General features: G+C 34.4%; 2 protein-coding genes across 6 annotated transcripts; one reads left to right on the forward strand and one right to left on the reverse strand.

Moving 5' to 3' along the window:
• Positions 1 to 94: 94 nt before the first annotated feature.
• LOC107046542 (cAMP-dependent protein kinase type II regulatory subunit) lies at positions 95 to 11,346 on the forward strand. Of its 2 annotated transcripts, XM_015269177.2 has the most exons (9): positions 95 to 484; positions 638 to 1,085; positions 3,104 to 3,195; positions 5,330 to 5,413; positions 5,512 to 5,618; positions 5,700 to 5,958; positions 6,813 to 6,971; positions 7,345 to 7,447; positions 8,319 to 11,346. In XM_015269177.2, the coding sequence occupies exons 2-9, from the start codon at positions 872 to 874 to the stop codon at positions 8,447 to 8,449; spliced, it is 1,149 nt and encodes a 382-aa protein (XP_015124663.1). In that variant the 5' UTR covers positions 95 to 484; positions 638 to 871; the 3' UTR covers positions 8,450 to 11,346. The 2 variants fall into 2 exon arrangements, with proteins under 2 accessions (XP_015124663.1, XP_015124662.1); XM_015269176.2 differs by having other exon boundaries at positions 95 to 1,085.
• Positions 11,347 to 12,176: 830 nt separating this feature from the next.
• LOC107046543 lies at positions 12,177 to 14,483 on the reverse strand. 4 transcript variants are annotated; one of them, XM_015269181.1, is made up of 5 exons: positions 14,103 to 14,483; positions 13,844 to 13,995; positions 13,624 to 13,720; positions 12,668 to 12,983; positions 12,177 to 12,488 (listed from the first exon to the last, which is right to left on the reverse strand). In XM_015269181.1, the coding sequence occupies exons 1-5, from the start codon at positions 14,145 to 14,147 to the stop codon at positions 12,178 to 12,180; spliced, it is 921 nt and encodes a 306-aa protein (XP_015124667.1). In that variant the 5' UTR covers positions 14,148 to 14,483; the 3' UTR covers position 12,177. The 4 variants fall into 4 exon arrangements, with proteins under 4 accessions (XP_015124667.1, XP_015124666.1, XP_015124665.1 ...); XM_015269180.1 differs by having other exon boundaries at positions 12,680 to 12,983; positions 13,624 to 13,995; XM_015269179.1 differs by having other exon boundaries at positions 12,671 to 12,983; positions 13,624 to 13,995.
• Positions 14,484 to 15,110: the final 627 nt, after the last annotated feature.

Genomic DNA, 15,110 nt, shown 5'->3' on the forward strand with positions numbered 1-15,110 from the left:
TTCATTTCTCCTGTCATTTAACTCCCAAGCCCCTAGAAAATTAATCAATTAATGAATTTTCATTTTCAAATCCAAAAAACGATCTCAAAATCTCGTAAACTTGCTAAAAAATCACTGGCATTGAATCACCGCGAGGAACCCCCGAATTCCCCCCGACATTCGATACCCCCAATAGATAAAACTTTATCATCCACATAATCGAGATTACAGTTAGCTCTTCCGCTCGAGTCTCTCCGATTGGTGTTTGTCCGCCATCTTTTTGGGGGCACAAAGAGAAGGAGAGGAGGTGGGTGTCTAAAAAAAAAGAGTCGAGTGCCCGTGCCACCGCACGTTCGTGGGTGTTGTACGAATAGATCTGCTTCCACACCACATATTCGTCACCAGCCAATAGTGAAACGAGTTATTGCATCGACGATTTGTTTAATCCATTATTAATTGGTGATTCGTGTGACGGTGGATTCAGTGTGTCGTGAAGTTGTCAGAGGTGAGCAGATCAATCGAATTACTCCCTGGGGATCGTATCACGAGCCCACAGACGATAATTACGACATGAGCATTGAGGAGTTGTTGAAATTGAGTGAATAATAACGAGTGCAGGTTCGTTGGGGCTCCGGTGAATTTCATTTCTCGGTTTTAGTCGGTTTTGAGGTCTCGACGGGGACAACTGCGGCTGGAAGTGCCTGGGGAGTGGAAACAGTGATTTGCCAGTGGGAATAGGGCGAAGGATCGGTGGAATTGGGGAAAAAGTGGAATTCAGGTCTCGTTGGAGTCATTACATCGTTCTTGAACATATAGAGAGAGTGACCCGGTAGGCACTCCGCGCACGAGTTGACTCTCGTCGGTCTGCTTCGATTTTCTCCGTTGCGCGACGATGAGTTGCCCAAGAAACGCTGGCAAGATCACGGTGCCCGACGATCTCAGGGACATACTACTGGAGTTTACCATTAGTTACCTACTCGAACAGCCCGGGGATATCGTTGACTATGCCGTTGATTTCTTCACTCGTTTGCGGGAAAATCGACAGACAATGTTGATTCAGGGGAATGCTACTTGCTCGTCTACACCCGACGAGTCTGTCGACGAGGGTGAGCTTTGTTATTTGTTTATTTAGGTTTTAGTTGTTTAGATCTATGTTCGCAGTCCGGGGTTCTTGAAGTTTTGGGATATGCAAGTGGATTTTACTGGTCGGGTTTTCGATTTTTCAATCATTTTCAATCATCAGATTTGAAAATTAAATTGCGGGAGAAACGTTTGAACAAAATTGTGAATATTCAGGATCGTTCGAATGATATTTTGCACAGAATTAATTTTTTTTGGGGATGACGTCGACTTCTGGGGAAATTTTGAGGTGCAGAAATGATTTTTCATTTATATTCGCAATTCGGTGTTCTTGAAATTTGGGGAATCCAAGTGGCTTTTACTGTTTGGGGTTTCAAGCTTTTTCAATCATCAAATTTGAAAATTAAATTGCGGGAAAAACATTAGAAAAAAAATCGTGAAGATTCAGTGTTATTTGAATGATATCAAGTTTGTCAATTAAATTGCGGGAGAAACTTTTGAAAATTATCATAAATGTTCAGCGTCATTTGAATATTTTGCGCAGAATTAATTTTTTTTAGGCATGAAGTCAATTTCTCGTGAAATTCTGAGTTGAATAAGTGATTTTTATGGTGAAAAATTGGTTATTTGTAAATTATTTGTCAAAAGTGCTCGTGGTTCTCAAAAAATTGGAATTTTTAAATTAATTTGTGGATTTTCTCCGAAAGTAAACTTTGTAATTTTTTCAAATTTTTAGAATGTTTTCTGACGGTTCAATATCGAGATTTAAATTCCGGCCTGCAAAGTTTGAAGAATAACATCGTTGTAAAATGTCAAATGAAGGGCATTTCACTAGAGATAAAATAACCAAAATACTTGGATATCCTTAAGGAATGCTATTTGACATTAAATCATCAGTGGAATTTTCGATACGTTGAAAATTCAGAATTTTATCATTTTTGACGTTGATTTTTATTCCTGATGTCAATGTTTATTCCCTCATTTTTATTCATTTCAGTTAAAAATGCCAGATTCAGGGTACTTGACTTTTTTTTTACTTTTCCTTGAGCACTTCATTTTTATCAGAAAATTTTCTGTCTTATTTAGATTATTTTCTTGGTGGAATCAGGTGATAATGGCTTGAGTGATTTTTTCGCTATTTATTAATGGCAATTTAAAACATGATTTTTACTATTATCATTTATTACTCATTTATTTCATTTCCATTATGATTTTTTAAAGTTCTTCTGTTGATTTTTCTTCCTCATGTCAATGTTTACTCCGTGATTTTTATTAATTTTAATTAAAAATTCCAGATTCAGGGGAATTAACTTTTTTTTTCTGCTTCATTTAGATTTTTTTCCGATTTTAATTGATAATGGCAATGAACAATAGTCAGATTCATTAGAATAGTCTCAACTATTGTATTCCAATTACAACTTTTTCTTTTCTGTTCTGCTTGAGTGATTCTTTTCCTATATATTAATGTCAATTTAAATCATGGTTTTTATCATTCATTACTCGTTTATTTAATTTCTAATACGATTTATTTGTTTTCTTTTTATTTTATTTTTACTTCCTGATGTAAATGTGTATTCCTTAATCTTCATTAACATCAAATAGAAATATCGTGGTTATTATTATGAATTGCTTCTCCGGTGTTCCTGTATTTATCTTCTTTTTTATTTATAATTATTTCTAGCGTCAATGTTGATTGCCATTAATGTCAATAAAGAACGCAATGTTCATTCCAAAATGAAATTCCATTTTATTCGGACTAACCAGAAGTATGTGGCCTCGATAGAAATAAACTAAAAGACAACTTTACCTTCAAGTTTCTCTCGTAATTGGAACATACCACGTTGCACCTGTTATCTCCTTAATTTAGATGGTACCGAGTGAATCTAGTTATTTACGAAATTGTGGTAAATCTCTAGTAACTTGTGGGATTTTCTGTTAGAACTAGCCTGAGGTAATTCAATTGAGGACTCGAGTGGTTGATAATAATATTAGTCCAAATGAGATGAAATGGTCTTGACATTTTTCCTAATTTCTTTAATTTCAGAGCCACCAGTTGGGAGATTTGCCTCTCGACGAAAGAGTGTTTTTGCAGAGACTTATGATCCTGAGGAGGATGAGGAGGAGGAAGGTGTCAGGGTAATTACAATCCATATTTTTACCATTTCACATTTTCCCAATTAAATAAAAAAATTGAATTTATCGATGTTCCCTCGCAAAATTGAAATAAAAGCGCAGATTGTCGGGGAAGAGATGACTAGCTGATTAACAATTCAATAACATTTTTATAGAAGCCTATTTATATAATAAAAAAAAACTAACCCAACAATATTCGTAGTTTTATCGATAAAGCGAGGCTTGCCTCATCGAGTAATGAATTTTCTCGTGTTTTTGCACCTGCCTCTTTGAGAAATTACAAAAGGTTTGCCTTACCCAATCATGCGTGCGATAAAGGCCTTTATGACGTCAGAGACACATGCTCAATAACCCCAGCCTATAAACGTAATTTGTAGATGGGATGGCTAACCAAGTGATATTGAATGTCGCTCTGCTATTTATTATAAAAATATATTAATGGAGGAGAATAATCATCGAGCTTTGTATTGTGAAAAATTTAGTAAAATCTGATTAATGATTATGTTGAGATTTCGTTTTTAATAGATCGGAGATTTTTATTATATGTCGCAGTGAGACTAACATTTTCGTTATTGTTAAGTATATTATTGTTTATTTATCCATATATAGCCGATTAGGCTTTTTACATTCATCACTGTTAAGTATTTTAATTATTTAATTAAATGGGAATGAAATATTCTCCTGTATTGAATGACCGTTGAACTGAATTTCAAAGGAAGATATTCTATTGTAGCGACTAATAATAATCTCTTCACGCAATTGAATCGTTTGATTACAATTCATCCAATTAATTTCAATCGAATGACCTTTTCTAGTCAACAGAATTTCTCCTATTTATCACTGCATTGTTCTAAATGAATTGAAATTAAAATGTATGTCATTTGAATCTGAATGTGTTGAAAATTCTCAAAAATTGTGAACACCTTTTTTAATTGTTTTCCTCATTACATCGAGTTTAAATTTAAATTCTCATTCAATATTCACTTTTCCTGGATTTTTCTCTAGATTTCCCACTTTTACGTAACAAAAATCATTGAAATTCATTACGAATTTGACCTCTTCCCTATTCAAACAATTTCAACCTGAAATTCAAAACCGAATGCTCCGCAGTCTCAAAGGATTTAATTCCCTTCTGCAATTAAATCCTTGAATGAATTACATTCATCCAATTAATTTCAATTGAATGACCTTTTATATTCAACACAATGTCGTGAATTAATTAAAATGAAAACATAATTTCTCGTGTATTGAAAATTCTAAAAAATTGTGGACTGAATGTTAACACTTGTTAATCATTTTCCTCATTACATCGAATTGAAATTTAAATGCTCGCTCGATATCTAATTTTCTTGAAATTGTCTTTGAATTTCCTACTTTTGCGTAACAAAATCCATTGAAATTCCCTATGAATTCAATCCTCTTCCCTATGCAAACAATTTTAACCTGAAATTCAAAACACTTCAGTTCCGTCAAGATATTTGATAATTGAGAGAATATTGAAATCTTTTTTGCAGGGAATTTAAAGAGCCAAAAAATCTTTGAATAAAACTTTCGCAATGTCTTTTAGATTTGCAGCTATTTCCCCAAAAATTAAAATTTACTCTGGAGTGAATTTGAAAAAATTTCTCATCAAATAAAACCCTCCCAAGTTCCATAAAAAAATGACTATCTCCTTGAAATCCCTTCTGAAAAATCGTAATTTTCAATTAATCAAAAAGATCAATTACAAAAAATAAAAATGAAAAACAATAAATTATCGATAATTACCTATGCTCTTCTTATTCCGGAGTGAATTTTGAATGCTCATCTAATTAAAACCACCAAGTTCCCTACAAAAATGTCTTTATCGATCTAATTACCCCGGAATTTCCTCTAGATTTCCTCCTTTTCCGTGACAAAATCCATTGAAATGTCCCACCAATTCGACCCTATTCCTCATAAGAACATTTTTTCCTGAAATTGAAAGCTAAATATCCCATCCCCGCAATCAATAATCCCCTTCAGCAATTAAATCATCTAATTACAATTCCCCCAAACGACCTTCTGCCTTCACTCCGATTCCCCCCCAATGCCGACTAGAATGGAGTTTCATGTTTCAATAGACAAAATATCAACTGGCAGAACTATTCAATTGCAGATGGTGCATCCAAAAAGTGACGAGCAGCGACAGAGGCTGAGCGAGAGTGTCAGGAATATTCTGCTATTCCGTGCACTCGATAAGGTAACAAAAAAGCTCTCACCTATTTTATCCAATAATTCGATATTTCGGTCGCATTGATCGTTACATAAACCCCGAATGCACGTTATTCTTTATTCCAGGAACAAATGACAGACGTTCTAGATGCAATGTTCGAGAAGAATGTTGAACCCGGTGACTTTATCATTCGCCAAGGCGACGACGGCGACAATTTCTATGTCATAGAGAGGTAAATAGATTTCCAGGGGAAAGTTTTCGCTTGGGGGACGGGGGGGCTCTGGAAATTCAGTTATCGATTTTCTGTTTTTAGGGGAAAGTTCGAGGTCTACGTCAAAGGTCCAACGGGGGCTGATACCCTCATTCACACGTATGATAATGGAGGTGCATTTGGGGAGCTTGCACTTCTGTACAACATGCCAAGGGCAGCTACCATCAAGGCGATCACCAAGGGAACACTCTGGGCCATGGATCGTCAGACATTCCGACGTATAATACTCAAGTCTGCGTATAACAAGCGAAAAATGTATGAGATTCTGCTTAATAAAGTTCCAATGCTCAAGTCACTTCAGGTGAGTTTACAGAATATTGATTGATTGATTTATTTATTTATTGAATGAATGACAGGGTTTATTGAGGATATCCAAACATCTTTTACATTTTAGTACCGACCACACTGTAGATTCAACCATTTTCAATCATCAAATTTGCCAAATAAATTGCGTGAGAATAATTTGACAACAATCATGAATATTCAGTCATTCCAATTACATTTTGTACAAAATTATCATTTTTTAAAACATTTTCTGTTTATAAATGAACAAAGAAATTATAATTGAAATTGTTTATAATTGAAAAAAATTCATTGTTTATAAATTATTTATAGAAAATGCTCGTAATAAAAAAAAATACAGTTTTCACTCCAATTTTTTTCAGTTTTTTAAAATGTTTTCAAACGGTTCAATATTTTTTTTTCTTTTTTTGGCTTTTCCGGGTTCATTACCGAAATTATCAGTTATTCATTCAATTCGCTGCATACGATATAAAAATTAATTCTAATGGGACAGAAACTTGTCTGTCTTTATGACCTTAATTTGATGTTACGAGATTCTATGGATTCGATTTAAAAATTGTTAGGTTTATAATGGAACCACTGAAACCCTATTTTTGTCGAAGGGTGGAGGAATTTCAGGATGACTGTAATTAGTCGACTTCATCGTTGCATATGGGATTACTTCATCAGGAGGGACATGATTAGGTTCCGAATCACAAATTCCACTAGAGTCGATTTTCTTTCAATTTCGTGGAATAATAAATTATCGTGTTAACGAGTTTTTTACGAGCAAACGACAAAAATAAATGACAAAAATTTCCAAGTTAAACGACAAGTGACGAGGTGTTGAATTAGATTATTTTTGTTTAACAGAAATACGAACGCATGAATCTCGCTGATGCACTCGTCTCGAAACCCTTCTCCGATGGTGAACAAATTATTCGGCAAGGGGACACAGCTGATGGAATGTACTTCGTTGAAGACGGAGTCGTCAGGATCACCAGGATTAATGATAATGGACGTGAAGTCGAGGTGAATATCCCAATTAATAATACTTTAGACTCGTTAAATATCGAATTCCCTCAACTGATTTTACAGAATTACATTTAAAGTAACATTTAAAGGGCATGAACATTCGAAAATGAAACAGAAACAAAGTGACAAAAAAATAAAATGTTAACGTTATGTTTGGAGTGTTAATTTCCCTTTGAAATTCACATTCAAAGGGAAATTAACAAAGCTTCTTAATTGAAAAGTCAAAATCAATTATATTTACGACTCTTTGAATGTTCAATTATCTCAGTGATGAATGATTCTTGGGAACATTGTCGAAGGAAATGTTTTTTCGAAATTCTTTAATTCTGAATTGAGAAACTGAAACACTAAATCAATTAATTTTCTCCAGATAAATCGCGTTCCCGCCGGTGGATACTTGGGAGAGCTCGCCCTAGTCACACACAAGCCACGAGCCGCCTCAGCATACGCCGTCGGAAATGTCAAATTAGCCTGTAAGTATCAGCCTCAAACAATCCAATTCCATGCACAATAGTCATGATTGTTATAATGTCAATCATAAAGTGATACTAATGGTAAATAGAAAGCATTTCATTCGTTATTTCCTGGCACAGTTGATACATCTGCACAATATTTGGCTTCTGATGACTATCCAGAGTGAATCACCAAAAATAAATGAAACTGTTGATTTATCATTAAATGAGCAATGTCAAATATGTTTGTTGTAAGACCATAAAAGATTCTATTAGTGTCATAAAGTCTAATCTCTCTCTTATTTTCAATTTATCGGAGAAGAAAGACAATTTCCTTTGAATAATATTGCTTTCAGCAATTAAAGTGTCTCGATGATTTCTTTATTACGAAGGAATTATCCTAGTACTTAATTTACAGAATTTAACTCAAGAATGAGGTGATTATATTCGTCCAGAGGAATTACTGAAATAATCGGTGGAAGTGAATATTTTTCATTATTAAAATTCATTAATAATCACGCGCACATGTCGCTTTGCGCCATCAATAGATAATCGTTGCGTGCATTTAAATCAGCTGAAACAGATGAAAGAGATGTTCTCTTTGTTTGTCCAATTCCATCGGTTAATCGAAGCCTGAGATAATCTCGTAATTTCGTTCTGATTGATGAAAAAGGTGTGAATTAATAGATCAACTGTCCATTATCAACTATTCATTATTAAAATGAATTAATAATCAGCTGAAATAGATGAAAACAATTTTTTTATCGAACTCCATCGTTTAATTAACTCCTGAGATGATCTCCTTAGATTTAAAAATATCAAATTACCTCGTATGAGCCTCAACCAATCGATTCCCCCAAATCGATACCTAACGAGTCATTTAAACCCCCAGTTTTGGACGTCGAGGCATTCGAGCGTCTGCTCGGTCCCTGCATGGAGCTAATGAAGCGCAATATCGAGGACTACGAGGATCAGCTGGTGAAAATATTCGGCAGCAAAACCGATATCTCCGACATTCGATGAATGTAATTCCCTACCCAAGAGTCTTCATTGCCGCTCTACGGTAATAACAACAAAAAAAACGGTATAGTGACATCATAATATTAAGCACAAAAGTCTATATCACCCGCTTATTGATTTAAAATGTGAAAAGAGCCTCATGAAGATTTTCTTTATTTGAAGAAACCAAATGTCCAAGCGATTTCAGAGCCAAAAAAATCCATAGAATGGGTCGATGAGTGATTGTTACGCATAGCACACCATTCACACGTACCCTGAATGCTAAAATAATGGGACAATGACAGTACAATCACATCCATAGCTACGTGAAAGCGCACCATCGAAAACTTTCAGCTTGAAAAATAACGATGAATTAAAGAGAAAACTTCCTAAGACTGTAAATCAGTTGGAAAGTATTACAGTTCCACGAATTTATTTAATTATGTAGTGAGAATTTTTAGTTAAATCCTAGTATTTTCGATCGAAGGGGGAGAGGAATGTCGAGGGAATAATGAAAATTGTCCTCATTGGTTTCAAGAGCGAGGGAGATAGACGAAGAAATGAACAATTATTGAGAGAGTAATTATCATTGAATTGAATTACCCATACCTCTACTCGTTGTTACGTTGGTACAATCATCATTACTGAGCTTCATAAGTAATTAAAAGATATCTAACGTTAAATATTAATGGAAAGATAACATCTCAGCAATAGTGGAATTAATGTTTTGTGTGATGTATATAAATTAAGAGTGATTATTTATTTAATTGTGGATTTGAAGTCATCGGAATTAACATTTGAGAATTATCGGTGGGCACTAATCATCAGTGAAATTGTGAATGTAGCGAGGGAATTTCAAGCATTTTAAATGTGAAAATTTAATTCATTGAAAATAATTCGTGAATGGACAATTTAACTCGTTAAATTTTACCAATTCACTGGTGAATTATTCATCACCGCAGGATGTTGATGTGTTTCCCTAGGTGAATAGTCAACTTATTTAGAAAAATCATCAGATAATAAATCATCCCTTCAGCCAATGTTCTTCCCAATCCATCAAATTTTTCATCTTAAAAATTCCACTCATAAATAGCAAACACATTTGTCTCAGCAAGTGCATGCATAATCCTCCGCGTTAATTTTCCAAGACACAACGGGCTCTGTACATAGCATCCTGCTGATAATTTATCATAGCCTTAACGTATGCATTGTGTTGAACAACTCCCAAGTCCTGAAAGTATTCCCCTGTTATCAATAAATGAAGTGAAAAATTTTAACGATTCGAGATCTATTTATATAATATAATTACTAGTATTACCGTGCTGTCTTGATTGCAATTTCAACTGGTGTTTCAATCACACGATTTCGTTTGCATTTCCAGTCATCAATGGCGATGAGCCATTCATAAATTATCGCCTTCACGAATTTCCAAACGTACTATTTCGATTATGTTAATATCAGAAAATCCAAAGTTACATTACGTAAGAACCAATAATCATTGTGGAGAGCATAGAAAATTTAAAAAAGATAACTAAAAGCGCGAGTTGTATAAAAACTCGCGCATATGTGTCATTGTAGTGAGTATTTTCTAAACGTGAAAAGAAAAAACTAAAAAAAATGAGGTGAAATATTGAAGGAGATATGTGTGCAGGGCAGATGTACAAGGACAAATGGACACCTTATTTTCACGGAAGCCAAAAAATAAAACTTATGCATAATATCAGTAACAATAGTCATAATAGTTATAATGTTAATCATGAAGTAATGGTAATGGTAAATAGAAAGCATTTCATTCGTTATTTTCTGGAATAGTTGATACATCTGCACAATATTTGGCTTCTGATGACTATCCAGAGTGAATCACCAAAAATAAATGAAACTGTTGATTTATCATTAAATGAGCAATGTCAAATATGTTTGTTGTAAGACCATAAAAGATTCTATTAGTGTCAAAAAGTCTAATCTCTCTCTTATTTTCAATTTATCGGAGATGAAAGACAATTTCCATTGAATAATGTTGCTTTCAGCAATTAAAGTGTCTCGATGATTTCTTTATTATGAAGGAATTATCCTAGTACTTAATTTATTGAATATAACTCAAGAATGAGGTGATTATATTCGTCCAAAGGAATTACTGAAATAATCGGTGGAAGTGAATATTTTTCATTATTAAAATTCATTAATAATCACGCGCACATGTCGCTTTGCGCCATCAATAGATGATCGTTACGTGTATTTAAATCAGCTGAAATAGATGAAAGAAATGTTCTCTTTGTTTGTGCAAACTCTATCGTTTAATCAAAGCCTGAGATAATCTCGTCATTTTGTTCTGATTGATGAAAGAAAAATGTGAATTAATAGATCAACAAAAATTTATAATGAAACAAAGCTATCGGTGCAGCTGGCCTGCCTCCAAGCTTTGGAAATTTCATATCAATCGAGAATATCCAAAAATTATAAACATAAAGTGAAGGAATTTACGTTGGATAACACCAGTGGAGGGTTGCATTGCAGTTGGATACTGTTAATTGATAATTTAATTCTAGTCCTTAAGTTGTTCGTTATTATTAAAGAATACTTGATTATCTGTGAAACACGAAGAGAATAATTGAAATATGTAATAGAGATGGAGGAATTATGTAATGGCCAATTACTGATTAATATTGTATGGCTGGCGCTACTCGGATATGCTACTCACGGCTTTATCAACACCCTCTGATGTTGTCGGATAATTAATGACATTCATTTGGCCATGACAAATGTTTGGGAGGATGATAGTTTATTGGTCGTGATTCTTTGGTGAATTGGACTGAGCTTGGGGTGTTATTCGAGAAGCGAGGCGAGATTAATCATAAGTACATGAAATAAAAAACTAGATAGTGTAATCAAAGTTGACATATAATAAATGAATGGACCTGAAACTAACGGAAAATTATTTATTTTTACTCTCATTCACTAATACTGGGACCGTGACTTCAAAAATAAGAATTAATAGAAGAGAAAATTTCATAAGACTGTAAATTAATTGGAAAGTATCACAGTTCTACGAATTTATTTAATTATGTAGCGAGAATTTGGAGTTGAATCCTAGTATTTTCGATCGAAGGGGAAAAGAATGTCGAGGGAATAATGAAAATTGTCCTTATTGGTTTCAAGAGCGAGGGAGATAGATGAAGAAATGAACACTTATTGAGAGAGTAATTATGATTGAATTGAATTATCCGTACCTCTACTCGTTACGTTGGTACAATCATCATTGCTGAGTTTCATAAGTAATTGAAAGATGTCTAACGTTAAATATTAATGGAAAGATGACATCTCAGCAATGGTGGAATTAATGTTTTGTGTGATGTATATAAATTAAGAGGGATTATTTATTTAATTGTGGATTTGAAGTCATCGGAATTAACATTTGAGAATTATCGGTGGGCACTAATCATCAGTGAAATTGTGAATGTAACGAGGGAATTTCGAGCATTTTAAATGGGAAAATTTAATTCATTGAAAATAATTCATGAATGGACAATTTCACTCGTTAAATTTCACCAATTCACTGGTGAATTACTCATCGCCGCAGGATGTCGATGTTTTCCCTGAGTGAACACTCGACTCAGCCAGAAAAATCATTAGTCTAGTAATCTGAAGGTTGTGAGTGCAAATCCCCCCTGGGGTCAGCCCCAAAACTACACTAAACTATATTGACAGGTCGTCATATTTATTTTGACAACTCAATAACAAGACTGTACAGTGCTTCATTGAGACGTTTTTATTTCGCTTGAGACATTCTTCTTCACATAAATCTGATTGTAAAATGCTAGAGTCAGGAGTAGAACCGAGTGCATCTGCTCGCGGGTGGCAATCTCCTGGGAATTGTATTTCGCAACGATATTGGGATCGATAACTATCGGGGGCAGATGAGGCAGGTACATCACTTCCCGATCAGAAATTATTCTCGAGATGACGCCCTTCGCAGAGACTGTCTCACTTCCCACAATGAGATTGAATAGTTTCCCTGGGGATCGGGCCTGCATCAAATAAAAATTTGGGGAATTTTCTCCTCGATCTGAAACAAAACAGCACAAAATTTTGTAAAAATAATTCAAAACTCAATCAAATCGTAATTAATCGCTACCAATTTAACCAAATGGCAATTAATTTCTCCGAATTTAATGAAATCGTATTTAATTATAATATTTAATTTCATTTAATTAAAGCGACAGAATCAAAGAGTAAGGGGAATACCACTTGTTATACATTCTCTCATCCTAATCCCACTCATGATCATCGCGATAATCTGTTGTCGTTGCAGATGAACGAAGTAGGCAGACGATTTCAATTTCCCCAGAGCTGAGTAACTATCTGCCTCCATCACGTAGGCATCAGCATATGGCAGGCGCAGAGTCATGTCTTTTATTAAGTCTACTAACGATACAATATTCATTTTCGATAGATTATCGAACTTTTCCAACTCCCAGTGATTGATCTGGCCATCGGACTCTAGTAGAGACCAACTGACTGCATTTCCCCAGACGTGGAGGCCCAAAATGCTTTTAATCGCCTAATGAAACGTGAGGAATGTTCATTCAACAGTTCAAATTTTCAGTAAAAAATAATTATTATAAATGTCTTGTTGAGATTTTACAGAAGTTTTTATAGAGAAATTTTTTTCTGCAGGTAATGTTATCCCATGAAATTCTTCTTTTATCTCCATTTGAAAAATTTTAAAAATTATTTTAAAAAATGACAAAAAATCGACAGTTTAATAGAACGAAAAATTAATTCGACAGGAAAAATTCTTATAAACCTTCGTAGGAATTATAGTAATTATAAACGTCCCCTTGAGATTTAATAGAAATTTTCTAGAGAAAAAGAGTTTAGAAAAAATAAAATTAGAAGAAATGTAAAAAGCCAATTCTCTATAAATTTCTTCTCTCACCTTCATTTGCAGAATTGAAAAAATTACTGAAAAAAATTCTAAAAATTCAACAGTTTAATAGAACAACAGATTAATTCAACAGCAAAAATTCTTGTAAACATCTCCTTGAGATTGAATAGAATATCTTCTCCAGAAAAATATTTCCCTAGAAAACGATTCCACGAAATCCTTCGTTAAAAAATAAAAATAAGAACTGTAAAAAAAGAGAATTTTTCACATTTCTTCTTTCATCTTCACTAAAAAAAACAATGAAAATTCTTACGAATCGAGTGACATCAGTGATCGCAGGAGTGACAATACTCTTCGATGAAGAATTCCCCTTAGCACTTTTAACTTTCTTCCCTCCCAGCAGTATCGACCTACAAAATTTGATCAGCGACGCTACATCCTGGGTAATGAGGACGTCATTAAAATCCTGAAACCCCCCATTCTTCGTTCTCAGAGCCAACAGCCTCTTCAATTGTCCCTCCTTTATATCGTACCTCGCGAAGTCACTGGCTTCGCATTTATTTATCGTGTCTAATATTGCAGCCTCTTCCTCTTCGGTGAATGTCGATGAGTTTTTGCGCGGTGAGTATCTCCTCACCGCAGCGGAGAATTTAAATTTGCTGATGATAACATGAGAATGGTATGTCTGAAGAACAAAAAAATTTCTGAACCAGTCATTGCATTGTATTGTTCAAAGAGGAAGGCAACAATTTCGTTGTTCATGTGGGAAGAGTGAAGTTAAAAGTGATTTACCTCTCGGAGATGACGAAATAAGACACTAGATTCTGTCAACCACATTGTTTAACAATAATAACAATAATTTATTCCTCAATAGTAATATTCAATTTTTTTTATCATGTTGAGTTCACTAGTAATTGTCATGTCTGCATTGAACTCAATCATCAATTCACTTTGCAAAATGGAGCACACAACAATCCGCGTATAGTCACATGCATCAACATGCATGTCGGTGGCATGTGAACTTAACCTTACGAACACGTGCGATATATCTGTTGAGGGGCGGGGGAGGGGGGGTCGTTTTTAACAATCTCAGATGGACACGGAATTTGTGGACCCATTCCCGGATGAGCAAATTCTCATAAAGTGGTCAAAAAGGCGTGGGTACTGGAGATATCTTCATGAAGAACATTTCCTGCAGGAAATGTCTTACCAGGCGACATGTTTAGTGCAGCGGCACGGTGGAAGATGGCGGGATTATCCTCATTTCAAGCGGAATTACTGACGGAAGCGAACTAACTATCAGTATCCTATTAGCCGACAAAAAACTATTGTTAAACGAATGACCGTTTATAGCAAAAATTATATACCGACCGTAAATTTAAATAATTAAAATTATATTATGACCGTTTATAGCTAAAATTATATACCGAATATAGCTAAAAAAAGTTGATGATCATTATCTATAATTAGAAAAAAAGTTCACATGTAGATTTAAATCTGTCCCCATTTTTCCTAGAGAACTTGTCCAAAACAGAATGTGTCCATCTGAAATTGTTCAAAAGACCTCCCCACCCCATGAGTAAGCGGGAAAATCCTTGCGCAACATCTTTGCGCACATCAAAAATGGCTAACAAATCCTGAGGCTTTGCCGTTCGTCTCCGGATTTTATTCGAAAATCAAGGGTAAAATCGTTGAAATAATTCTTAAAAATGTTATAATTAGTTGACAACAATGGAGAACAATAGTTTGGTCATGAAATCAACGATTATTCTGATGAATTGCGGGTGTTGGAACGTAAAA

Source organism: Diachasma alloeum, unplaced genomic scaffold (assembly GCF_001412515.2).
Source record: "Diachasma alloeum isolate Michigan unplaced genomic scaffold, Dall2.0 Dall_scaffold_01487, whole genome shotgun sequence".
Lineage (NCBI taxonomy): Eukaryota > Metazoa > Arthropoda > Insecta > Hymenoptera > Braconidae > Diachasma > Diachasma alloeum.